The sequence below is a fragment of the Papio anubis genome, chromosome 10, assembly GCF_008728515.1.
Source record: "Papio anubis isolate 15944 chromosome 10, Panubis1.0, whole genome shotgun sequence".
Lineage (NCBI taxonomy): Eukaryota > Metazoa > Chordata > Mammalia > Primates > Cercopithecidae > Papio > Papio anubis.
The window spans coordinates 65,817,033-65,843,166 of record NC_044985.1 but is presented as its reverse complement, the minus strand read 5'-3'; the positions used below and the strand labels follow the sequence as shown (position 1 = coordinate 65,843,166).

The window sequence follows — 26,134 nt, the reverse complement described above, 5'->3', positions numbered from 1 at the left end:
GATTTCTTTTTACTACTCTTTAACTGAAATTCATCATTTCCTTCATTTGTAGGAAAGAATATACATCAACATTTATGGTATTTTTGTCATCAACAGAACTATATATCTATTTATTTATTATATACTTATTATACACTTACATTTAGTGTATCAACCTTGAAGTATCATTTGATATCATTATTTCAAAACATATAGTAGACTTTCAATTAGATCTTTTAATTTAAAGCATTAATAAAGAAGCATATATAATACTATAGCACATCACTAGGTTTACATAAATATGTTGATAACTGTATTTTGAGTAGAATTCATAGTAATCATATATATTTTATTTCATTTACAAATTTTACTTTGAAAAGCTGGCCATAGGTCTCACCAGACTACAAGAGGGGCCTATGATTCAAAACCGTTTGGAGCCTTGGTATATGGATGTTTCTCAAAGCCTTTATATGGTACACTCTTGGGCCATAAAGGTCATCTTAGGTGATATTTAATGGATTGAAAATGCAAATTATTTCCTCTTTATGGGAGAATGATATGTCAGAATAATATGACTTCCTTTTTTATGATGTACTAAGGGTCACTAACAAGTATTATTGCCCAAGTTAATTGTAAAGGCTTCTACAACTAAAGATTTATCAACTAGAAGTAATGTAATTTGGATTTGCTGAGGACTCTACTATCTGGCTGTCATGAAATTCCTTAGCATTTGTGTGTCTATCCCTGAAAAGAGCTGGAATTTTAGTTTTCAAGGAAGACCCTTCTTCAGTGCTACAAAACTCTTATCGTGAGTTCATCATAGTTTTTAATTGTTGCTAATCACATGTGCAGAATTATTATTTGGTATAATATGTGTATCATTTGGGGATTTGTTATTTTTTATAATTGCTGCCTTGTTACCATTTGATTACTTTCTTCGTTTTTCTTTTACTCGTTTATTACTGCTGATTTCTTTATCCACTAGAAATAAGAAAAATACTTTGGTGGTGGATGGCCTTAGTGTCCTTTATCCATTATAAAAAGTTCTCTAAAAAATTTTGAGAACCAGTGAATTAGTTGATTACTTTTATTCCTTTCTCGTAATTCAGTCTGTTCTTTTTTACTATGTTCTGTTCTATTCTAGACTGTTTTGTTCTGTTCTAATCTAGTCTTAAGTAACAGAACATTAAATCCGAAGTTTAAGCCAAGACTCTAACATGATAAATGTCAGAAAAAAACCTGATTTTTGAGACAAGAATTTCAAAGAAGATTCATAACTCAGTAATAAGATGCATAAAACCCTTTCCCAATTCAAACAAAATGAAAGGGTCAGGTTATTGAGCTCGAAAAAAAAGATTTATGAAGAGGATTTCTTTAAAAACTTATCTGCTATTGGGAAAAGTGTAGAAATGCTTCCTTCTTCACCTCAAATCAAGGGAGGAGAACTTCACCAAGACCCTTGGGGAGATTGAAGTTAAGAAGATATTGGGAATGGAATCTAGTTCCTACCTGAGAGATCTAAAGAGTTAAGTGTTGGCAGGTGAGCCAAAAGAGAGACGGCTGTGTAGGTTTCAGCTTTTCTTCCAGTCATTCCTGGAAACAAGTGCCTCAAGAGTGTGTCATGTGAACCAAATGTACCCACCCACATTTGGAAGGGTGATGGGACCTCAGCAGACAGAAGCTGGAAATGTACCAACAAATTTCCAGGAGCTGTGGACATTGTAAAGAAGCCAGAGATTCATGGGTCTTACCAACCTGGTAAAAAGCCATGGTCCTTGGCAAGAAGTCTATTAAGAGCCCATGAGTGTGCTTCTTATAAGAAAATAAAGGCAGCTGTAAATGCCTGCCAGGTCTAGTGAGTGCAAAGCCATCCTACAACACTGCTGCTCCTCTTAGCCTTCTTCTCTCCCCTGCTCAGGAGTCCAAAGTAGCCAGTGGAGAGACAGCAAAGAAGAAATGAGAGAAACATCAACCATACACACCCCACCCCACTCCACACACATGCACCATTTTTGGGTTCTGTAACAAACCCAAGGTGGGAAAGGAGTCTTATCTTTGTTTGATGATGTGTATTATATGAGACCAGACCTTCTATTGTCTGATTTGAGACTTTGGCAACTTAATGTGATCACAGGATGTTTTTAGTTCTCTACGAATTATCAGGAAAGTAATGAGACTACCTGACATTTTGATCTTGGCTGAGAAGATAAGTCCCCACCCTGCATATTTTCAAGACAAAATTGCTTTGTAATAGCACCTGATAAATTCTGTATGTCCACTAGTTGCATAACCTCAACAAAAATCTACTGCAACTGAGTTGATACAATCCTACACTACATGTTAAAGGAATTATAACAAAGTTAATTGGCACAAAGTTTAATTGTTAGAATATCTACTCAAACTTCAGACAGAAAGAACTTTCCATTGTATATGACTATTTCCTGAACTATCAAGATATTTCAAGTAAGTGACTCAAAAATTAATTTCTGTTTATTTTGTTTACTTTGTTACTTATGTAATAAGACTCTTTTATCTAAACATTTTGCTTTATACTTCTATTTTCATAGATTCTCTACAACCTCTCCAGATATGTTGAAAGATTTTTCCATGCTAATATTTTATTTTTCTTCAAAGTTTATATGGAAACTGAGTGATTCCAAGATTAGTTTGTCTTGACAGATTGTATCTTAAACACTACTATCCTTTCATACTCATTTTAAAAAATTCATAGCAACTAAGCAATGTGTGGTAAAAGACATTGATCATTAGAAGGTTTAGTTAAAGGAATTTGTTCCAATTAAAAAATATTCAGGAAAAAACATGATTTTTTACATGAGATTTAATAGATGTTTAAACATGTTTCATCTATTTTATTTCTGTATTCTCAGATTAAATCACAGCTTGAGAAAGTTATGTAACCAACAGAAGACAGCTTGTTATACAATGTAGATCCACAGGCTGAAAGGAAAGTGTTTGGTGTCTTTGAAAACATGTGCCACAAAATCCATTGTAAAATTCAGTCTTCAACATTTTACAAAATTCTTCAGTCTCCTAATCTTATTCGTTTTTTCCAAAGCTTTATTTTGTTTTGTTTTGGTTTTGTTTCCTTATGTTTTTAGGTGAACCTGATCTTCATAAGAACTCAGAAGACCTAGTAAATGCTGAAGAAAAACATGAGACACATTCATAGGCCTGAAACACCTTAAAGACTTCTGTCATTTTAAACATGAGAGGTAATTTTATTTTATAGACAAGAAACTTAACTGCTAAAATAAATGGTTTGCAGAATACCATTAGCGATGAAATTATCTAATTTAAATGCCTTCTTAGATTTTTTTAAAAATCTCTATTAATCCTTTGAGACAAAATCGTAACAGGTAAACTTTAAATATTTACCTTTTCAAAGAGTTTTTAATTTGTTAATCAACAAAAATTATATTTACTGGGACTAAAATTTTCATTCTTTAAAAATAATTTTAAAAATGGCTGGGCGTGGTGACTCACACTTGTGATCCCAGCACTTTTCGAGGCCAAGGCAGGCAAACCACAAGGTCAGGAGTTTGAGACCAGCCTGGCCAACATAGTGAAATCCTGTCTCTACTAAAAATACAAAAAAATTAGCTGGGTGTGGTGGCAGGCACCTGTAATCCCAGCTACTTGGGAGACTGAGGCAGGAGAATCGCTTGAACCTGGGAGACAGAGGTTGCAGTGAACTGAGATCAGGCCACTATACTCCAGCCAGGGTGACGGTGCAAGACTCCATCTCAAAATAATAATAATAAATAAGTTCATGGGAATGTTTAATCCTCATTGCTTTTTCCATGTCATGTAGGAAATATAAATGTTTTAGACTGATTTCTTGTTTTATTATATGTAAAAATATGTTTATATCCAGTAATTAAAACAAAAAACAAAGCAAGTACATATTATAAAGCAAATATCATATTCATTAAAATCTGTGAACATATGCATTTATGGTTCTCTTTTTAAAAATTCAGCTTCTAGGGCTTGTTTTCAGTCTATCAAATTATTAACTCTGGGAGTGATGCCTTGAAAATTTGAATTTTTGATAAGTCAGTCTGTTGATATTTCTGTCCACTAAAATTGAGAACTCACTTGTCTTGAACCGATGGCGGAGATATGGGCAGTTAGATAGGAGGGATGTGTATTTACAATGGAGATGTCTTAATATCTACTAAAAATAAGAAGAAGTAAAGAACAAAATCCAAGTGTTGTAACACATCCTGTTGTTGGGGTGGTGGGTTGGGGCAAGAGAAAATGCTGAGGGTACCATTCCAAACCTTAGAGATTTTGCTATTAGTTCCACAGCTGTTACTTTAGATGTGAAAGTGCTAAAACGTGATTCGCTTTTAAAATAATTTCTTCCTCAATATTCTTGAGTTACAAAGACAGTTAGTTGTAAAACTGTCTTTTATTCATAAGAATAGTTTCATTAATAGCAACAATAAAGTGTCAGGCACTGTGGTGAACATCTTGTATATATTATCTCACTGAATATTCTCAACAATTCCAGAGTTGGTGAGTGTGATCCCTATTTTGTATATAAAGCTTGGAAAGAAATCAAGTTCAAAGTGACTATTCAGCAAAGAAAACCCCTCTCTATCTTTAACAAATATATTGTTTTATATGCTACATCAGTTCCTCCCCCTACTGTCTATCCAGACTATAAATTTATTACCTCGAGAGCCCATGATCATTTTAGAAGACTCCTTATGTCCTCATGATACACAGTGAAGCCCCGGAGGTATATTTTAGGGAAAACTAATTCAGCGGAATATTTATAGATGTTTTAAGTCACAAAGGGTTTTGTTGGCAAATGTGTATCTTTATAAAACCAAGTAAAACAAAATTAAGAATTTTTCCTACAGGTCATATTCAAGCCAGTATACATCACATAGCATCAAAACAAAATTTTAGGATCAGCATTTCCTAGACATTTATGATAACGGATCTTAAATATTTATGAAAATTTTCCAAAAATTGTGTGTAGATAACAGGTTACCAATACATTTGTAAAAACAACTGTTCATTGTATGAAAATACCTAAGGCAATTTATATGCATACATATGTATATCTATATATGTGTGTGTGTGTGTATATATAAATGTATATCTGTAAGTGAGAGTCTGGCATTTCATCAGAAAAGGTTTTGATGAGATTCAGTTAGCAGTTAATGAAGTATCTTTTTGCATTTTTCTTTTTCCTTCTTTTTTTTTTTTGGAGACTGAGTCTCGCTCTGTTGCCCAGGCTGGAGTGCAGTTGCGCGATCTCAGCTCACTGCAACCTCTCTGCCTCCCAGGTTCAAGCAATTCTCCTGCCTCAGTCCCGCAAGAAGCTGGGACTACAGGCGCACGCCGCCACTCCTGGCTCATTTTTTTGTGCTTTAGTAGAGATGGGGTTTCACCGTGTTGCCCAGGCTGGTCTCAAACTCCTGAGCTCAGGCAATCTGCCTGCCTCGGCCTCCCAAAGTGCTAGGATTACAGGCGTGAGCATGAGCCACTGCACCCGGCCCCTTTTTACATTTTTCAACTAAAAAACCTCCAAAGCTAGAACAGTTTGAGGCCTCCTCAAACTAAATATAATATTTAAGCCCGAGTAGATGATTTGGCAATTTTTTTTTCTGTCAAGGCCAATTAAATTATTTAGCTTCCTTCTCAGTTTGAGAAAGCCCTGCCTTTGGTGCACAGTCTTCCAGGAAATGTGGTCTTCAGTAGCACCTTATAAATTTTGTATGTTCACTAATTATGTAACCTCAATAGAATTCTGCTGCAACTGAGTTGATACAGTCCTACAATATATGTTAAAGGAATTATCTCAAAGTTAATTGGTGCAAAGTTTAATTGTTGGAATATCTTTACTCAAACTTCAGACAGAAATTCACATAGCTTCAAAAACAAATAGGTCTTTTAAATGAGGGAGATGGGCAAGGTCTAAAAACAACAGGAGTGGTGACAATTGGGAACTGTGACTCAGGCATGGTGTCTGGGAGACAGCAGGCAGTGATCAGTCCTGGAAACAGAGAGGACACAGCACCCCCAATCTGAAGGCTACAGTCAGCCACTCTCTGGCTCTGACAGATTTTTACTCTGAAAGAGCAAGGGCCCAGTGTTGCCAGCTGTTTCTAGTGGTTAAGAAAGATTCTTAATGTAAACTCTTCCAATTTTTCCTGTTGGCTCAAAGTTTTTTGAAATGCTTTGTGGACAAGAAAAAATATGTCTGAGGGTCAGAATTGGCTTGCAGGGTTTCTGTTGCAAATTTAGCACACCTTCTTTGTGACTGATAGCTAATTCTTTGCTGGCTGCCATCACAGAAAGTATAGATGTTATAGCAGCCTGGCCATGTCTCTGAAAGCCATTGCCTGCTTTGCTCTCAATGTGTAGGTGCCACTGTGAGGCACTTTCCCAGAAAATATTGAGCTCTAATTAAATCTGTGCCGTGTTGAGATTTCATAAATCAATGTGCAACACTACACTTAGTACAAGAAAAAAGCCCTTGAAATCTACTTTTCACATTGTTGTAAAATTTTGCCATCATTTCTAAGAGATTTTAGTCCATGAAAGTGTTTTGTTTTGCTTAAATTTTTCTTTTATGTTTTTGTTTATTAAAGGAAATAAAATAGAATGGTTGGATGTATAATCCCAGGCTGCTTTGTTATTTAAAAAGCTAATGGCATATCATTTATCACATGATCTTTCTTGAAAGATATGTCAGGAAATTCTGGCATTTCAAAAGCAAGCCACTGTCAGACCTGTTATGCACTGGGAGGATAGCGTTCCCTATCGTGACCATTGCCTACTCTTTAACGTTGTGTGCTATACAATAAGAGATCAAAAATTTATGATTTGTGGGCTGTATTTAGTCAGTAGACTTGCCTGGGCTTTCACACTGATTTAAAATATCTTTTGGAATGTCTTTAGGCAGGGCTTATGTTCTTTAGTTGACTATGGTCCCTGTGAGTCTAGTTGTTTTACACTCACACTGGCGCACTTAACTCATTTACACTGCCTGCCAGGCCCATATGCCTATCTGATCTAGAGAACCAGTTTTTGCTGGAATTGAACACACACATATACAAACACACGCACACACACCCAGAGCAGAAATAGGAAGAGAAATTCCAACTGATATAAAACCACTCTCTATTAGAAAGATAGTAGATAAAGAAAGCAGGCCGGGCACGGTGGCTCATGCCTGTAATCCCAGCACTTTGGGAGGCCAAGGCGGGCAGATCACAAGGTCAGGAGATTGGAACCATCCTGGCTAACATGGTGAAATCCTGTCTCTACTGAAAATACAAAAAATTAGCCGGGCGTGGTGTCAGGTGCCTGTAGTCTCAGCTACTTGGGAGGCTGAGGCAGGAGAGTATCATGAACCAGGGAGGCAGAGCTTGCAGTGAGCTGAGATGGCGCTACTGCACTCCAGCCTGGGAGACAGACCCAGACTCTGTCTCACAAAAAAAAGAAAAAAAAAAAAAAAGAAATCCCTTATTTTTGACAAGGTATATAAAGTGCAATGTGAATTGCCACACAGTAATTGATACCTGTGTGTGACTAAGTGATGACCTTCAGTTTCTATGTTTTCTTTTCTTTTTATTTATTTATTTTTAAATTCACAAATAAAAATGGTGTGAACATGTTTTTTTGAAATTGTGGAATGGCTAAATCAAGCTGATTAACATATGATTAACATATGTGATTAACATTACTTCACATGCTCATCTGTTTTTGTGGGGAGAACATTTAAAATCTCTCTTAGCAGCAGTTTTCAAGAATATGATGCATTGGTTTTTAACTACGGTAACCATGTTTTACAGTAGACCTCTTGAACTGATTCCTCCTATCTAACTGAAATTGTGTACTCTTTGACGAGCATGTGCCCAACCACTCCGCACTCTTCCTTCTCTGATCTACATTTTCATTTGGATTTTATTTCAGGACAATGAAAACAGCATGAAAACATCCTGAATTCTCAACTTTCCACAAAGCTATAGCTCCTCTTTCAATGTAGAATTGGATTGGGCCATTTTAATTGACTCCTATACAAGGAATTAAGAAGAACATAAATTTTGAGCTAGCAACTCTGGTCAAATAAATACACTCAAGTTTTTATCAGAGTTTTTGGCCAGTGCTTGTGCCAGTTTTTTCCCTCCACAATTTGGCCTTCTTCAATCAAGCCAGAGGAATTTTTGAAACAAAAGTCAGACAGTTTTTAATTTTTCTTGCTTTTACTCTGTCATAATGACTGTGCAATGCATGTGCAGAAGATGAGATATTTCAAAATTTACTTCCTTGCACTGTCTTACACAGAGTGCTATAACTATAAATTTTTCAAGGTCTTAAATAAAAGGAAGCAAAAACAACATTATGGAAAAAAATTTTTTTGCTGTGCTGGGGAATAGACTATTTAGATTGTCCTTCTTATTTTAAATGCATGGGAACGGAATGACAGGCGGGATGCTGAGGAGCTGGTTGAAGCATCAGAGCAATGCTACAATCCAACAGTGGCGCATTAGATCCCCAGCTAGGTGGCCTGATGAACACTGCGTTTGTAAACTCTCATACTGGGAAATGGCAGCGAAACCTTCCTCTGAACCCGTGTACAAGCCTGCGTCCAGCCCCATGGTTTCAAAGCACGAATGCATTACCTCCATGGGTGTGGTTACAAGTAAGTCACATGCTATCTACAGTTCATGATAACAAGACCACCAGCCATTGGTGGAGACAGACACTAGAATGGAAAATGAAATTTGCCAGTGGGATGTTTATCCCATCAGGATGTAACAAAATATTTTACCAGCCAAGAGATAAGAGACAAGAATGTGTGTGTGTGTGTGTGTGTGTGTGTTCAAAAATGTCTATGAAAATGAAAACCCACACTTTTCTGTACAGATAACATTATTTGACGTGACTTTTATATTTTACTACACAGAAACAAACTGCAGCCCTCAGAGGCCCTGCTTCCTTGTCATGTTTTGCCTGAGCATGTGCAAACCCTTTCCTTTGCTCAAAGCTGAAAAACTACCTTTATGTGTTGTTATCTGACAAGAAAAGTCAAGCACAATTAGATGTTGTAACTTTTCACTGTACAAGCATTGCAATGATTGTGAGCTTCAGTGAATTTATCTTTGTGAAAGGTAAAAATTGGCTGGAAAGAATCAAGAGTAGCCATCAGTTAAATCATGCGAAGGAGGATCCATCCATCCTAACGAGTTTTCTGCTGCACCTGCTTCCTTCCTGGGTTCCACTATGTTAAGCAATATTTTAGAAAAGGGTACAATCGGAAGCTTTTAAGCCTAAGTGGTGAGATTTTATAACTCACAACTTAGATCTCTTTTAATGTGTAAGCCATATTCTATATGCATAGTTAGTATGCATCATTGTAATTTAAGATATATTTGGATGTAGGCTGTATAAAATGCTTTTAATTGTTCTGTGAATAGATCCTTGGCTTTAGTGTCACCTGAATCTTGTGCAAAACACAGCTAAATAATTGAATTGTATCATAAACATTACAATGTAATTGATATTTTAAATGTAAGCAGTAAGATTGATCTATAATAATGTGCTGGGAAAAACATTTATAGATATGTACATCATGGTTACTTTTTGTCCTTTCAAATGGACTTTTTATTTCTATTTATGGAGAGACTGTAACTACTGCTTTTAATGTCTTTTTAAAGCAAACTATTTACCAGCTAGAAAATATTGTGCATTTAAAATAGAATCTATCTGGGGAGTGTAATTACTGTTGTTCCTATTTGAGCCAGTTGTCTGTCAGTAAAGCTATAGAACCTCTCGAAGAAGTAAATAGAAATAGTACTTCTTAAATGTCATAGGAGGCATATCCACTTTGTTTCTATCAATATTTAACATCTATAAGACCTTATTACTAAAAAGTAGAGGAATATAAAGAATTCATCAATTTCTGTATATGGGCTTTAACCTAATTTCCCAGGTTATGCGACTTATAAAGCACTGTGACCAAACTTCCAGAGAGAGTGCAAAAAAAAAAAAAGAAAAAAAAAAAGTTTTACTCCTTCAGAAGAATTGTCATGCTGCTGCTGTACTTATTTTCCTAATCTCTCTCTTTCTATCTGCTACACTCCCTCCTTCTCTTTTTTTTTTCTTTTAAGCTTTTATATTTCTTCCTTTGTTTTCCTCTCTGTAAGACAGCTACTACTTAGCACTAATTAGTAGAAAGTCAGAGTGGAGGTTATCTGTGCCTGTCCTTTCTGCAAACATTACTGTTGAGCCCATCTGAAGAGAGGGATTGATAGGTTAGGCTGCTGCGCCTTGAATGTACTGCTTTGCATTTTTAACCTCAGCTTCCCAACACATATATCTTGGAGTTTATATGCCTTTTCATTTAACCGAAACCTCTTTTATTTAATTTTTAACATGACAACCTACAATTCTTGTGTTTTTATTATGCTGTATTTTTCTGTATTTCTTATTACATGTGATTGCTAAATAAATCATGTTTGACGGAAAACTTTGTGAAACATTTGGCGTTTTATGTAATTCAATTTAGTGGGGCATTGAAAAGTTGGAGAAATTGGGGGAAACCCAAAGGAGACCAACTTAAAAATTGATAGGAGTTTTGTAAGAAAGTGCTTTTTGCTCCATTAAAGAAATACTGATTGAATCACTTATTACTATACCTATTATTCATAAGCTCCTGGCTGGAAGCATGGTGCATATATGAATATGGAAACCTTTCCTCTAGAAATTTCAAGTCGTATAAAGGAGATAATCTACACAGACTATAATTTATACATAATAACTAAAATGCCGCATAAAAATGTAACGAGTTGCAAATAAAATGCACCTATGTATATTTGAGGAGGTAAAAAACTGCTTCTGTCTTCAGAGCTTTCAAGACTAAGTGGTGCATCAGTTGGCATTTAACAAATAAAAACAAAAGTTTATAAACATTGCCTATTTTCCATGTGTGCCTTCCATGTAAATGCTTAACAATATTATCTCAAATTCTCACAATAATACAGTAAAGTGGTGTTGGTATGAACAAAGGAAACCAAGTCTCAGAGAAAAAGCTTTGTCCAAGGCCATACAGCTCTCCATTGGCAGACTCCACACTGGATTTGGTTCTATGTTTCTCCAGCACCTTTTTTTCTTTCTACAACATCCACATGGGGCTGGGCAGAAGCACAGCAGAAGGAAAAGCTCTGTGAAGAAGAGCAACGTGAATACGGCAACACCAGAGAAGAATAAAGAAGCAAAGAGTGTTGAGTCAAGGTGAAGACCCAGTGAGTCTCAATTAATTGAAATAAGAGTAACTGGCATGATATGTGTGAAACCTTAGGCTGTGTCTCTATGAAGCCAATGAATTCCAGAACAAGATGTAAAAACTTAACTGGTCATCAAATATGTGACACTTAGCTGAATTTTTTACTTTAAGTATGATTACATGATACATTTCCACCTAATATCAAAAGTTTTCAAAGGCTATATTTTAAATATAAAAGTCTATATTTATATTTAGAAATATAATTTAGATATAAAACACATATCTCCTTTGGAAGCTACAATATATTAAGCCTTCTGTCCTCTGCTTACATGTTTTTCTAAATACAGCAAAGCTTATCTACCATTTAGTACAAGTCCTAGACAATAAAGACAATGTATATTTTAGAGTCAAAAAAGCAAACACCTAATAATGTCCTGCATTATTACATTATTCTTTTAACTTCTTTGGAGGTAATTGTAAATATTTAAGATACATTTTCTATATATGAGCCAACATTATGTTTAAAGCTCTAGTTGGGGCTTTTTATCCCTTAATGACATTAATTAATTTCTACGTAATTTGCTTAATATGTGCAAAGGTTGGAGAGTTTCCTTTGCATCTCAGTTGATATATTTTATTTCTGACAATTAAAGAGTATAATTATGTAGTTTTCATTTATTGTAGTGATACTAGTGCATTATATTATTTTCTTACATTATCTCTTTTACTTCCTACAACTACTCTGTAAGACATTACTATTCCTTATTATAGGTAAGGAAATGTGGCAGAGGAAGGTAAAATAATTTGTGTAAGGTCAAGCAGCTAGTAAGTAGAGGAACCCAGATTTGAAGTCTAAGGGAGTCTGACTCAAAACCGCTAGGCTAGGTTGCCTCTGGCCACTGAAGTAGGATCTGTCATGTTTTTTCTACTTATGATATTCATTACCTTCCTTTTTTACTCTTTGTTCCGTTTTGCAGGCTCTTGTCTCTGAAAACTACCACTTTGAGAAGGCAGAATTTTCAGTGACCAACAGCAGGATTGTGTGTGCTTTGGTGACCAATTTAACCATGTATTACTGTAGACAAGCTGTCTTTTATTTTTGTGGATGGGAGAAGCCGTATTCCATGCTTAATATATAACTGTAAAATGTCCTTTTCAAAAGTAACCACCGGTCCTCACTCTAGATTCTTGTTGCTTAAAATATGGTCCACACCTGTGAACTTCTTAAAAATAATCTCAGGTTTCTCTTAAACTGGAATTGGCATTTTACAAAGGTAACTAAGCAGTTTCTATACCAATCACGGTTCTAGATAGTCGTTACATACTATGGAGATAATTCTAAGTACCTACTAGCCACTTAAATACAAGGTTGTTTTTCTTCACAGTAGAGGTTTTTAATAAGTGGCTTTGACTCCTATACCCTTCCTCAGGTCTGTCAGCAAACATCATGAAACAAAGGCCAAAGGTTCAGGCTCTTGTGTTATTTAATGAGGTGTATATATCTGTATTGATGAAATGTAGTTCCTTACATGAATAATTTGAGGAGGACTTGGAAGAAAGACATTAAATGTGTGAGCATGACCATATGGCTTTTAGAGCAAAAAAATCTTTGAAAGCAAAATTATTAATAAGAGGCATTAACATAGTTGATTGATCCTGTTTTCATTGGCCTGTCAAATATTGTATTTGAATTATACAGCATACGAAGGTCAACTTTACCTTGCACAAGTGATAAATACATAACTGTTAGCCTAAAAACGTAGTTTGAGGTGTTTCACTCTTATCTGTCAGCTTTTTTTAAAACCTTAAAATATAGAAAAAGTTATGGAGAATATGCTTGAAATGTATGGGATAGGATGAGGGAGAAGACATTAAACATTAGAGCTAATTGACAAGTCTAGAGTGGAAGGAAAAGAGTTTGTGTTCAGTTTGGAAGCAGCAAGCCATCTGAATTCAGAAACAATACACAAGGGAAAAAAAAAGAAAACAGGGAGCTGAGATTGGTTTATAGAAGGAAAGGGAGCTGGGTGTATTTTCACAATGACATAAGCCCAGAGAGTGTGCAGGATGGGTAGCTGGGAGACCTCATTCCATCTGAAACTGTGGGGTGAACCCACCGTGAGAAAAAGGTTCATATTAGGCAGTAGGAATGAGGGAGAACTGAAAGGACAAAAAGATGGGCAGTGTGTGAGATGACATTTGTTCTCTGGTTTACTGAAGAAGCATTGGCTTTGGGCAACTGAATTTGGTTGGGCAAATTTTTCTGCATATGGTACAACTTTCTGTCTTTTTGAGTCCTATATTTGCATCCCATCATAAGCCAATCAACAGTGTAGTTGTTTCTTCTGTGGGTGTCTTTTTTCTGCTTGGGATTTGCACATTGAAAAAGGCTGAAGCATGCATAGGATTCTCAGGAGCCTCCCCTGACCATGAGGACTTTTAAATTAAATAAATACAAAACTCACAACATTTAGCTTTTCTCTAGGCAAAACTAGGCTCAGAAAGCCCCACTAATGTGGCAACATCATGCCTTCAGGTGTTTCTTGCTCTCAGAACACAGAGTTAGACAGGCACCAACCTATTCAGAAGTCAGATGCTCCCAAGGTAATGGGAACTAAGCATGTGAGGAGGTACAAAACCAAGGAGCGGTAGTATTAATCCATGTGCTGTAATTTTAAATTTTAAAATAACAGAGAGACCCAAGGCACGTTTAATAAACTTCCAGAAGGTAAATAACAATAGCCACTAAATGATGTTATATCTTGAAATACACAGCTGAGGTGTATACACATACACACACACACACACACACACTCATATATAAAATCATCCTGATCTCATACATTTGGAAGAAAAAATTAATATTATGAAGATCTGTAGTGAGCAAGAGTTTATACGAAGAGCAGGAATCTATTTTTTTCCATGTCAAACTTTTTTCTGTAGATACGATCCTATAAATTATCTTTTAGAGACCACACACCCCCTAAAAAAAAACTTTTTTTTTTCAAAATCCTTAAGTTCGGATGTTGATGAAGTGTTTACTTTTACCCTCGACTTCATTGGCATTCCATCTTGCCATTTCTAAATTGTTACCTAAATATAGATATAAAATATGTCCTTTTTAATGTGCTCATCCCAAAAGTTATTAAAGTGCACTAGAATTCATTACTGAAAATTGATTTTCTGATGAATAATATCATACGTGCATATGAACAAGTGAACATAAAAATATCTATTTATAATTAAGAATATTCATGTGCATCAAGCATGAATTTTACCTTAGTATGTGTGTATGTTTGTGTAAATATTAAATTAGAGATTTCAGACGGGCGCAGTGCCTCACACCTGTAATCCCAGCACTTTGAGAGGCTGAGGCAGGCGGATCATGAGGTCAGGAGTTTGAGACCAGCCTGGCCAAGATGGTGAAACCTTGTCTCTACTAAAAATACAAAATCAGCCGGGCTTAGCGGTGTTTGCCTGTAGTCCCAGCTACTCGGGAGGCTGAGGCAGGATAATCGTTTGAACCCGGGAGGTGGAGCTTGCAGTGAGAGGAGATAGCATCATTGCACTCCAGCCTGGGCGACAGGGCGAGACTCCGTCTCAAAAAACAAAACAAAACAAAACAAAAAACATAAAATAAATTAGAGATTTCAAGTCTAAACTCCTTGTTTTCTAACTCCCGCTCCACTCATTGAAATCACAATCTTCCCACTGAGAAACAGGAGCAAATGACAGCTACAGTACCTTTTAAGTGACAGTTTGAATGACATTTGTCTCAGATTACAAAAGTAACATGCATTTAATCTCTTATTTGTAAACAAACTCCATTTTGTTGTTGTTACAGATAGCATCTACATAGCATTCTTCACTTAGTCTGCAAGGTAGACTAGACATTCCATGGGGTCAGGGGTTTGTTTTGTTACTTTGTTTTCCCATAGCCTAACATGGCTTGCACACAGCATAGCCTGACTGCTTTTGATTGAATTCGTTAGGTTGAAGTCAGCTATATATTCCTGAAGCCTTTCAGGGTTTACCTCTTAAGGTTGTTGTGATAATTAAGTATATTGATAGAGGTAAGGAACTTAGAGCCTATTGACTCATATACTTCAGTGTTAGCTATTGTTTGTTCATTTATATTGGCATTTGTTCCTGGCTATGCGAGGCAAACCTATTAGGTTGGTGCAAAAGTAATTACAGTTTTTATATCTGAACATGCAATCACTAAAATTCATTGAGTGCTTACATAAGTCTGCTAAGTTCTAAGTTTCATGTCTCTACCAACTTGTTTCTCACAGCAATCCTTAGAGATAAATATTACTGTTATATCCATTTTACAGAGAGGAGGACTGAGACAAAGCTAGGAGAAGCAATGCATTCATGGTCTTCCATCCCAGAAGATGCAGGCTTGGGATTCTGATTTCAGAGGTCATGCCCTCAGCATCGTTTTACTCTTTCAAAACGAAACCAAACTTCAAAAGATTGCCGAACTTGACAAAGTCTATGGTTTCTTCGGCTGTTGAGAGCCTGCCATGGCATTGTGCTTGGGTCAATTTAAACTTAAAGCATATAATTTCTCTAAGGCTTATAGACTCATTTCTTCTTTCTAATCAAAGAGTATTGCATTGCTCAAGTCTACCACTTTACCTGTTTTGAACATTTGGCTTCTCTTTCTAGCTCTTTTTACTTTGTCTTTTCTGTATACTGTTATTATGCTAAATCTCCCTAATGAATTCTTTGGACATATTGCTCGTCTTCTTAAAAATAATTTCTCCTTGTCTACATCAGAGGTCAGCAAAATTTTTCTGTAAAGGGTCAGACAGTAAATATTTTAGGCTTTGCAAGACACATACCATTATACCACCCTCATCCTGCTGCTCCTCCTCCCCCTCTTCTCCTTTCCTTTCTCCTCCTTCTCCTTCACGATTTTCTTCTCCTCCTCCTCCTTCTGTTTCTTCCGATCCTTCTACTTTCTCTTCCTTTTCTCCTTCACAACCCTTTAAAAGTCTAAACCATTCTTAGCTGGTGAGGAGAGAACATGCTAAGACCAGCTACATGGCAAGTTTGGCCCACAGGCCTGCTCTGCACAGCACTACTATTTCAGGTCAAAGAACTTGGTGCCCTAGGAAAAAGAATGAGGCTGCTTCTGCCAGGGACAGTCAGCCCAGGAGCTCCAGCTTCCCCAGGCCCTGCTAGCCACCCTGAGGACTGCAAAGGTCACTATCTATCTCCAGCACACCTGCCACTCATTCCCAGTACACACATCTGTTTGGAAGGCCTGGCTACAGCACTGGTTCTCAACCCTTAGCATGCACCAGCACAGACTTGAGGTTTGTTAAACTACAGAAGTCTAAGCCCCATCCCCAGAGATTCTGATTCAGTAGGTCTGGGATGGGGCCTGAAGCAAAGCGAATGCTAGTAGACTGGAGATCTCACTTTGAGAGCCACTGGCCGGCAGGTAAAGCTTAAACTCCTTAGCACAATGTTCAAAGCCCCTCACAGACTAATCCAGCCCATTTTCAGTTATAGCCTTCATTACAGTATTCACTATTCCTGATGCCTTTGCACTGAGTGCCTCTTCTGCCTGAGTCTTGCTGCTCCCTTTGCCATCTTTACCTGTCACAGTCCCTCCTTCCTCTAAGAGTCTATGCATTTGTCCACTCCTCGCAAAGCCTCTTCTCATTCTTCTAACCAGAACTCCATCTCCTCTTTGGATGAACGGTGATCTGCTATCCCTCTGTGCGAGAGAATTGTAGCTCTCTATCATACACTTGCTGCTGGGTTTTTAGGGAAGAAAGCACTGAGTTTTACACACATTAAGTGTTCAGTAAATATGTGTTGAATAAACGGATGTGAATAACTGAATGAAGGCAGGGAAGAAAAGTGTATTATTATTTGTCCTGCTTGGTATGTGATTGAGTCAGTCCTTTTCAGATAACATCTCCAGTTAATTAAGTCAAAATAAGACCCACTTTTCAAGCACTTTAGATCTGTAAAATCCCAAAAGCCATTTATGTTTTTTTTTCTCAGAGCAGACAAATGAGGAGTGCATTAATTCTTAATAGCATACTAAAAGCAAACCTGAATTATGTGAGAGAAATAATAAGATCTCTTTGTCTCTCTCTTGTCTGTATGCTTGGGGAGATGGGCCTCCTGGTGTAGAGACATGTTTGCAACAGTAAATCCTAGACTTTGCTAAGGAGAAAAGCCCACATTTCCTAGTCGATTTCCTAAGCCTTGACGATTAATAATGGAACCATACAGGACTTAGAACAATAATGAATCTAATTCTTAGTCATTGGTGGTTGGTAGCTGCTAACCTTAACATTTCCTAATCTGAAGACATTTCTTAACCATTAATACTTCGATAGAATGGTAAAATAATGACAAAGAATATTTAAAGGGTTCAGACAGTACCTGACCCATTGTTGCCCCTTGATGAACAGAAAATAATATTATTTTGTATTTATCCAGATACCATTAAATTTGTTAAATTTTATGTGGAAGACCTGAGGCAAGAAATATCTCACCCAAGATATTTCATGAAATTTGGCCTTCAGTTCAATTTTGGACTTAACTTTGTCATTTACCAGTGCTATGGTCTTGGACAAGCTTACAATTTTTCATCTATAAAATGGAAATAATAAGAGTGCCTATCTAATAGGTACTTTTGGAATTATTAAATGAAATGTTCTATATAAGGTTCTGAGAATATCACCTGACGCATAGAAACACAGAAATAATATGAGCTATACAAATAAAAACTTACCTAGAGCTTCATCCCTTTCTTTTAAAATTAATTGATATTTACAGTTTCAAGAGCTTAGCATGGCTTTAACTTCAGTAGCAATATCTTAAAAGTGCACATGATGGAGAGGTTGCTCCATGCAGAGTAGACCAGCCATTCTATAGTAAAGATTATATTATCATTAATTTACTACTTATGTCCTTGCTTGAGAGGAAAGGCTAAATTATACATATATATTAATTAGATACAGAAAGAGATGAATATATAGATTTACATATGTATGTGTAGGTAGATATGTTTATTTGTTGGTTGGTTGCTTTATCATGCAGCTATTCTATTTGGGGGAACAATTTTAATGCAAATATTAAAGAGAAAAATATCAACATAAAGATAAAATAACAGTAACCTTTATATTTCCTAGACTGTTCATTAAATAAAAAAATATCATCAGACATCCAAGTGCACTGAGAAGCAACAATAGCAGTTTCTCAAAGAGGAAAACTATGTACACATACACACACACACCCATACACACACACAGAACAGCAAACTCCCCCGATTTCACGGACTTTTCATTAGCAAAACAAGCTTTCTGCAGAGGAAATGAAAAAGGAGAGGACTTTTCATAATGTGGAAACTGTCCATGTGAGAGGAACAGATGCATTCGACAAGGATGGTAAGTCAGATGCAGTCTAAAAGTCGAGTGAGTCAACATTGAAATAATCATCAAACCTTTCCTCAGATAGAAATGGGGGCAAAAGGAAAATAGCCATGGTGCAAAAGACATATTCATGTGGCGATGACTTAGCAGCAGTGGACAGGAAGCTGCTAAGAATAAGTTGTGTAGCCAGAGACGGAGAGGGAAGGAGCTGGCCTTGCCCTCCCTCAGGTCCTCTCCCTCTGGCCATCTTTCTCTTTCACCAGAGGCGCCCTTTGTGAGGACCTCCTCACCTCTCTTACTGTGCCCAGTTTACTCTGGATGTCCTCCTCTGTTCTCACCTGGCTTCTTCCTAACAGACGAGAATGCAGAAATTATAACTTTTTGAGGTATTTATTTAGTAAAGTGGGCTTTTTTGTTTGTTTGTTTGTTTGTTTTTGAGACGGAGTCTCGCTCTGTCACCCAGGCTGGAGTGCAGTGGCACGATACTGGCTCACTGCAACTTCCAACTCCCCAGTTGAAACAATTCTCCTGCCTCAGCCTCCTGAGTAGCTGGGGCTACAGGCATGTGCTGCCATGCCCGGCTAATTTTTGTGTTTTTAGTAGAGCCAGGGTTTCACCATGTTGGCCAGGCTATTCTCAAACACCTGACCTCAAGTGATCTGCCAGCCTTGGCTTCCCAAAGTGCTGGGATTACAGGCTTGAGCCGCCGCACCCAGCCCTTTAGTGAAGTTTTATTCTCTGTGCTTAATTTAATAAAAATCAGGTTAAATTTCTTCTCTATCTTTCTTTTAAAAAGCTTCTTTTTTATTTCTGTATAGCAAAGCATTTTATGTATATACACATATATATATTTAGTGTACATTTTTATATATGTGGATATATACATATTTTGCATACACATACCTGTGTATATAGAGATGTATACAAACACATATGTAAATTATAGACACACACACACACACACATTGCTCAATAGAAAAAAATTTTAACTCCACATTGCACAATGAAAGAAAACAAGGTGATTAATTTTGGCAACTATATTTTCCCCAAAATATTGCATTAAATTATCTTTTACAGATATAGGTTTGGGTGTTTATGATGACAATGTCTAATTTTTAACACTGTTCTGCCAATACTACAAGAAAAATTACTTTGAATAATCTTATTTAGGTACTAAGCAGTTGTAATTAACTCCTTCCTATATATTCCATTTATTCTGACAACGAAAATGTGTAGCTCAAGCTTGTTATCATATGCAAGTCCAGGATTTAGTAGTATAATTCCTGTCTTAGAATTGACCTTCATGTCATTTTAATTTTTAGACTATTGGGTGTTCTCAAAAGCAAATAAAGGACCAATGTAATATTTAAAACACTTGACAAATGTAACAAACAGGTGACAAATTCAAAATAGAAAAATCTATGTTTCATTAGGGCAAAAGAAGAAAGCAACATACGGTAATATAATTAGTCTGCTTAGGAAAACACATCCACAGAATATATGCTGCTGGAGAAATGTGACAGGAGACTCACTCGTCTACTGCAAGGCCTTGAAAAATGTAGGTCTCTGTAAACAATAAAGAAAGAAAAAATATTCTTCTCTAATTATTAAAGAGATGTTCAACCATCTGCAAACTATTTTTTAAGTTCTTGTTGTTCCCTTCCTTTGATTCCTATCAAGCCATGTTGTACCTTTGCTACTTTTGAGAATAGTGGGACTTTGAAGTCAATTAAACTCATTCCTCAGCTTGAAGGGAACAGCAGGTAGAATGTTGTCTTTGGCTCCTCATTAAGTAGTATATTGTTCCTTTCAATGATCTAATATCTGCAGCATAATCCACAATTCCGCATGTAGGTCTGGGTGATTATGCTTTTTCATATTATTTTTATTATTTTGGCAATACGAAGTCTAGGAGTAGGAACTAAAAGTTAGTACTTAAATCCTGGGGCAAGTAGGGAGGATACTGATAATGAACAATTTGTGAAATTATTTTTATTTTTGTTTTGCAACTTATGAGAAATCAAGAAAGGGAAACAAATTAAAGATCGATGCCTTGTTCTTTTAGAAAAGATTATATCTAAGATTGTCATAAGCTCAGCAATTCTCTCATTTTACGTCATAAAGGTTATTTTTAAAATATAGATTTAGACATAGGAAACATTTTTAGATGAACCAAATGCTTTTTTTAAAGTTTCAAATTTACTTCTTTTATTTCTTTCTTTTACTTCTTTACTTTCTTTATTATTTATTTATTATTTACTTATTTACTTTCTTTTATTTCTTATAGGCCATCTCAGTTTGAAGTAGAACTCAGAGTTTTCTTCCCACCTTAGCCTCATTAGCAAAAGTATCTGCCTATGCTTTATGTCTGAATTGCAGGAAGTTTAGCTCTAAGTCAATATATAAGACAGTATAAGAAAGCATAAAAGTCTATGGCTCCTAAGGAGAATGGGCTTTTCTATCCTAAAATCTATCACAACTCAAACAGGTCAGAAGCTAGTTAGTGGAAGGGTTTGTTGGATTATTGGTTCATTTGGGGCCACTTATTTTCTTTGGACTCTAGTTTTCTTATCTATTACACAAATCCTACCTGTCATACATATTTAATGTGATTATTAACAGAGAAACATAGGTGAAGCCACTTAATTAATTATAAATAATTGAACAAATCTTTACTAGCAGGATGGCAATGACAATAAAATAGCCTTTTCATTTTTAGAAGTCTGCTGTTTCATTCAGTAGTTGGCAGGTAGTAGACTATCAATAAAATTTGTGGAACTAAATTAAATCAAGACCAATGGAATTTGAAAAAGAAACAACGCAACAAGTAAACACAGTGGAATTTGAAAAAGAAACAAAAAAAAAAATGTGTTTGAAAGACTTCCTGTTGTAAGAGAAGGCTCGGATTCCAGAATTAGAAAAACTAAAAATGAATCACTTAAAATTTACCTAAACTCAAGATTCCTTTTTTAGTAGTAGAGGGAAATAAACTAAAACCACAGGGAAGAACTTGGCAAATGGTGTAATATAAATTATTAGAAAAAAAGCGATTAAGTGAAGAAACAGCTTCCGAAAAACATGTCAATACTTATGTATAAAATATCTAAAGTGCTTCAGGAGGTAATCCAGTAGGAAGCAATGTGGCATCATGATGGAATTGGAGGTGATGTTTGTTTTGTGTTGGGATTTTTCCAAGCTCAAGTAGAAGCACAGCACTAACAAGTCAACTTCTGGTTATCAACTCATTTTGCACCTGGAGGAGAAAAAGAAAATACTTCAGAACACAGTGGAAACTTTCCAGAGGATTTAATACCATGTCATGTAAATCTCTGTAAAGGGAAAAATCTGGTATGCAGCACTTAGTAGCAACAAAGCTTGTGTGCTAGGATAGAGTCAATTATCCAGTTAGTGATTTGTAAGAAGAAAGTTTTCCTGGAAGAACTTCTAAATTTTAAAAACAAACAACAAGCAAAAAACTGATCGTCACTATTTAGATCATTTTCTAAAGGGAAATTTTAAAAGACAGAAATCAACTGGTTACAATGCTCATTTTATTACATACATACATACATATGCATGTGTGTGTTCGTGCATTTCTAACTCAAGCAATTTTATTCTGTTGGCTGTCCTACAAGCACACAGATATCTTTTCTCTTCTGAGCCCATATTCTCACAATACTGCTGCTTTCCAATCTCTTCTTTTCTCCTTTACGACTTGCCTGCAGTTCTTGAAAGAAAATTAGAAAGGAGATCTTAGAGTCAGAGGGGCCCTGACAAGATTATCTGATCTTCTATTGTATAATTCTCCATGTTTTACTGAGCAGAAAACTCAGTTCTAGACTGGTTAAAGGACTTGCCCAATGTCACACAGTTTTGATAAAAAGGAGACACTACCTTTTGCAATATTACCTTGTTTTATTTCCTTCCAGAAATTTATCATTATCAGAAGTGATTTCATTACTTTATTAGTTTACATGCATTTGACTGTGTTCAAACACTAAAATATACACCCATGAGTTTAAGGACTCTGACTATCTTATTAATACCTAGAATCCCCAGCACTTAAACAATGTTTAGCATGTCATAGGTATTCATATATATTTATTGAATAATGAACCTGAATTTTGGTCTTGTGTTTGTAAACGATGCCTTTTAAAACTTTACCAAATAATCTTGTGAAAAACAGCATAGAATAGTTAATAATATCTGACTGGTTCTATCCAGCCCACATTACCTAATATATGCATTTTTAATTAGCAAAAGGCCTATAGAATGTTAATATTTTTAACTCCTTGACAAATATGAATAGTCTGTGGTGCATTTAAATGCCTTAAGGAGGAAGAAAATCCCAAAACTCTGTTCACTTGGGAATCAGATAGTGCTGAACGTTCAACAAATACCTATGCTCACTTTCACAATGAGAACCCTAATTTAGCTGGGATGTGGCAAGGCACCTGGTTAAAAATATTTACTTTCTCCAACACCGTTACATCAAGGGATAGTCCGGTGACACAGTTCTGGCCCATGAGACATTAGTTGAAGGTTTCTGAAAAAGTTTTGCTTCTTTGCTATTGGTTCCTCCCCCTTTTCTTCCCACTGTTCTTTCTACTTGGACCGACCAGATGCCTGGAGCAGCAGCTTGGTTGAGATGTGAGTTTATAACTCTGAGAATGTTAAGGAAAATGAAAATTGCCTGTTGCTTGTTGGTGTCTTGATTCACTGTTCCAGTTCTAGACATTTTATGTGTTGACATAAATATACCTCTACACCATTGTTGGCTGTTTTTTTTCTTTTATTTGCTGCCAAATAATTTTCTACATAACACGATTTTGAACTTTCTAAGTGTAAATTTGAAGAAAAATTCTCTAGGCCTCACTTTCTCTACCTGTAAAATGAAGAACATAGACTAGAACTTTGACTCATTTTCCAGCTCAGAAAATGCTAGCGCCTCTAGACTGCTCTCACCTCTTGAAAACAAAGTCATGGTAATGTGCTCCACAAACCTTACGAGTTTATGTCAATAAACTTCAGCTGGACTTCTGGTAACTGTCTGCCTTGTAAGTTAACACTTATTCAGAAGAATTATGTGCTGAATATACTCTAATATTCTGTTACTTTTAGGATGCTAATATGGTAATAATTTTATATACTGCTGGGATTCTCTCTATGTTCATTCCTTCAAGTTAGCTTCATTGTTACTGAAATTCTGAGAAAAGGGAAAACCCTGTTAAGTCATGTTTGTAGAGTAAGAAATTAAAAACAAAGATGAATCCATTATCATTTTAATTTACTTCATCAAGAATTTTTCCCTTGTCTGCAAGTTACAAATTCCCTCCTTTGCCTACTTTTCTCTATAATCCATTCTCTTGTTCATCTTCCCTCTCTAGCCCAAGTCTCCATTGCCTGCATGAAATATATTATTATACTCAGTAGGGGAAGTGACTGCACCCCTACACACAATGTCTGTGTCCACAAAATAAATGTCAAGGAAAGACCTACAGTTGAGTGGTAGCCTCTTTACAAGATGTCATCAGGCACCTATCATTCATGTAGATTATTTCACAATTTACAGGACAATGCTGCATTGCTGTATGAATTATGTTAGATGTTTACTACTTAAAATGTCATTTAAAATCGAACATTCCCCCCAGCATTTTTATAAAGCTCTTCTCTGATATAGTTCTTCAAAATGTTATGATGTTATAAAATCTAATGATTTTGTTAACATAGACAAAATAGACATTTCGGCGACATAGACATTTCTTATTTAATTAATGCAACTAATGGAGCTTTGAGGACTGGTTTTTGGAATCACTGACTTAGAAAATAAGTAAGGGCATTTCTTCTACCTTCTGTTTACTCAGAGAAAGCAACTACTAAAAATTGTATATGTATATAAACACTTTAATGTGAGTAGACATGCTTTTTCTATTATTCATTTTGCAATTAAACTGCTTTTTGATAGTAGCTGAAAAAACATATAAAGACTTTAAAAAAATACAACATACATGATTTATTTATGAATGCATAAATCTATATCACAGTTAAATGAACTCTGTGATACTTACACTTAAGTTGTTTGCTATGACAATATTTAAAAAAAGTACTTCCCTAAATGACCACAATAGAAAGTTGGAAAGATCTAAAATTGACACCCTAACATCACAATTAAAAGAAGTAGAGAAGCAAGAGCAAACACATTCAAAAGCTTGCAGAAACCAAGAAATAACTAATAGCAGAGCAGAAGTGAACGAGATAGAGACACGAAAACCCCTTCAAAAAATTAATGAATCCAGGAGCTGGTTCTTTGGAAAGATTAATGAAATAGATAGACTGCTAGCCAGACTAATAAAAGAGAGAAGAATCAAATAGACACAATAAAAAATTATAAAGGGGATATCACCACTGATCCCACAGAACTATAAACTACCATCAGAGAATATTATAAACACCTCTACACAAATAAACTAGAAAATCTAGAATAAATGGATAAATTCCAGGACATATGCACTCTCCCAAGACTAAACTAGGAAGAAATCGAATCCCTGAATAGACCAATAACAAGTTCTGAAATTGAGGTAGTGATTAATAGCCTACCAACCAAAAAGCCCAGGACCAGATGGATTCACAGCCAAATTCTACCAGAGATACAAAGATGAGCTGGTACCTTTCCTTCTAAAACTATTCCAAACACAGAAAAAGAGGGACTCTTCCCTAACTCATTTTATGAGGCTAGCATCATCATGATACCAAAACCTGGCAGAGACACAACAAAAAAAGAAAATTTCAGGCCAATATACCTGATGAACATCGATGCGAAAACCCTCAATAGAATACTGCCAAACCGAATCCAGCAGCACATCAAAAAGCTTATCTAGTATGATCAAGTCAGCTTCATCCCTAGGATGCAAGGCTGGTTCAACACACACAAATCAAAAAACATCATCCACCACATAAACAGAACCAATGACAAAAACCACATGATTATCTCAATAGATGTAGAAAAGTCTTTTGTTAAAATTCAACACTCCTTCATGCTAAAAACACTCAATAAACTATGTATTGACGCAACTTATCTCAAAATAATAAGAGGTATTTATGAGAAACCCACAGCCAATATCATACTGAATGGGCAAAATTCTACCATTCCCTTTGAAAACCTTGTCTTGTGCAGCAAGACAAGGATGCTCTCTCTCACCACTTCTATTCAACATAGTATTGGAAGATTTGGCCAGGGCACTCAGGCAAGAGAAAGATACAGGTATTAAAATAGGAAGAGAGGAAGTCAAATTATCTCTGTTTGCAGATGACACAATTATATATTTAGAAAACCTCATCATCTCAGTCCAAAAACTCCTTAAGCTGATAAGCAACTTCAGTGAAGTCTCAGGATACAAAATCAATTTGCAAAAATCACAAGCATTCCTATACACCAATAATAGACAGAGAGCAAAAATATAAGTGAAGTCCCATTCACAAT

The 26,134-nt window shown here is 35.9% G+C and overlaps 2 protein-coding genes across 5 annotated transcripts in view; one reads left to right on the top strand and one right to left on the bottom strand.

Annotated features, from left to right (window-relative positions):
* PDE1A (phosphodiesterase 1A) overlaps positions 1 to 10,492 on the top strand; it is a 398,717-nt gene extending 388,225 nt beyond the window's left edge. For all 4 annotated transcript variants that reach the window (XM_021923769.2, XM_009182563.4, XM_017946698.3 and 1 more), the window contains 2 exons: positions 3,099 to 3,212; positions 7,936 to 10,492. In XM_021923769.2, coding sequence (XP_021779461.2) covers positions 3,099 to 3,169 — 71 coding nt within the window. In that variant the 3' untranslated portion in view covers positions 3,170 to 3,212; positions 7,936 to 10,492. The remainder of the gene's footprint in view (positions 1 to 3,098; positions 3,213 to 7,935) is intronic.
* An 11,170-nt stretch (positions 10,493 to 21,662) lies between these two features.
* Positions 21,663 to 26,134, bottom strand: part of PPP1R1C (protein phosphatase 1 regulatory inhibitor subunit 1C) — a 142,137-nt gene continuing 137,665 nt past the window's right edge. The window contains exon 6 of the mRNA XM_021923766.2: positions 21,663 to 21,907. The gene's annotated coding sequence lies outside the window, so the exon portion shown is untranslated. The remainder of the gene's footprint in view (positions 21,908 to 26,134) is intronic.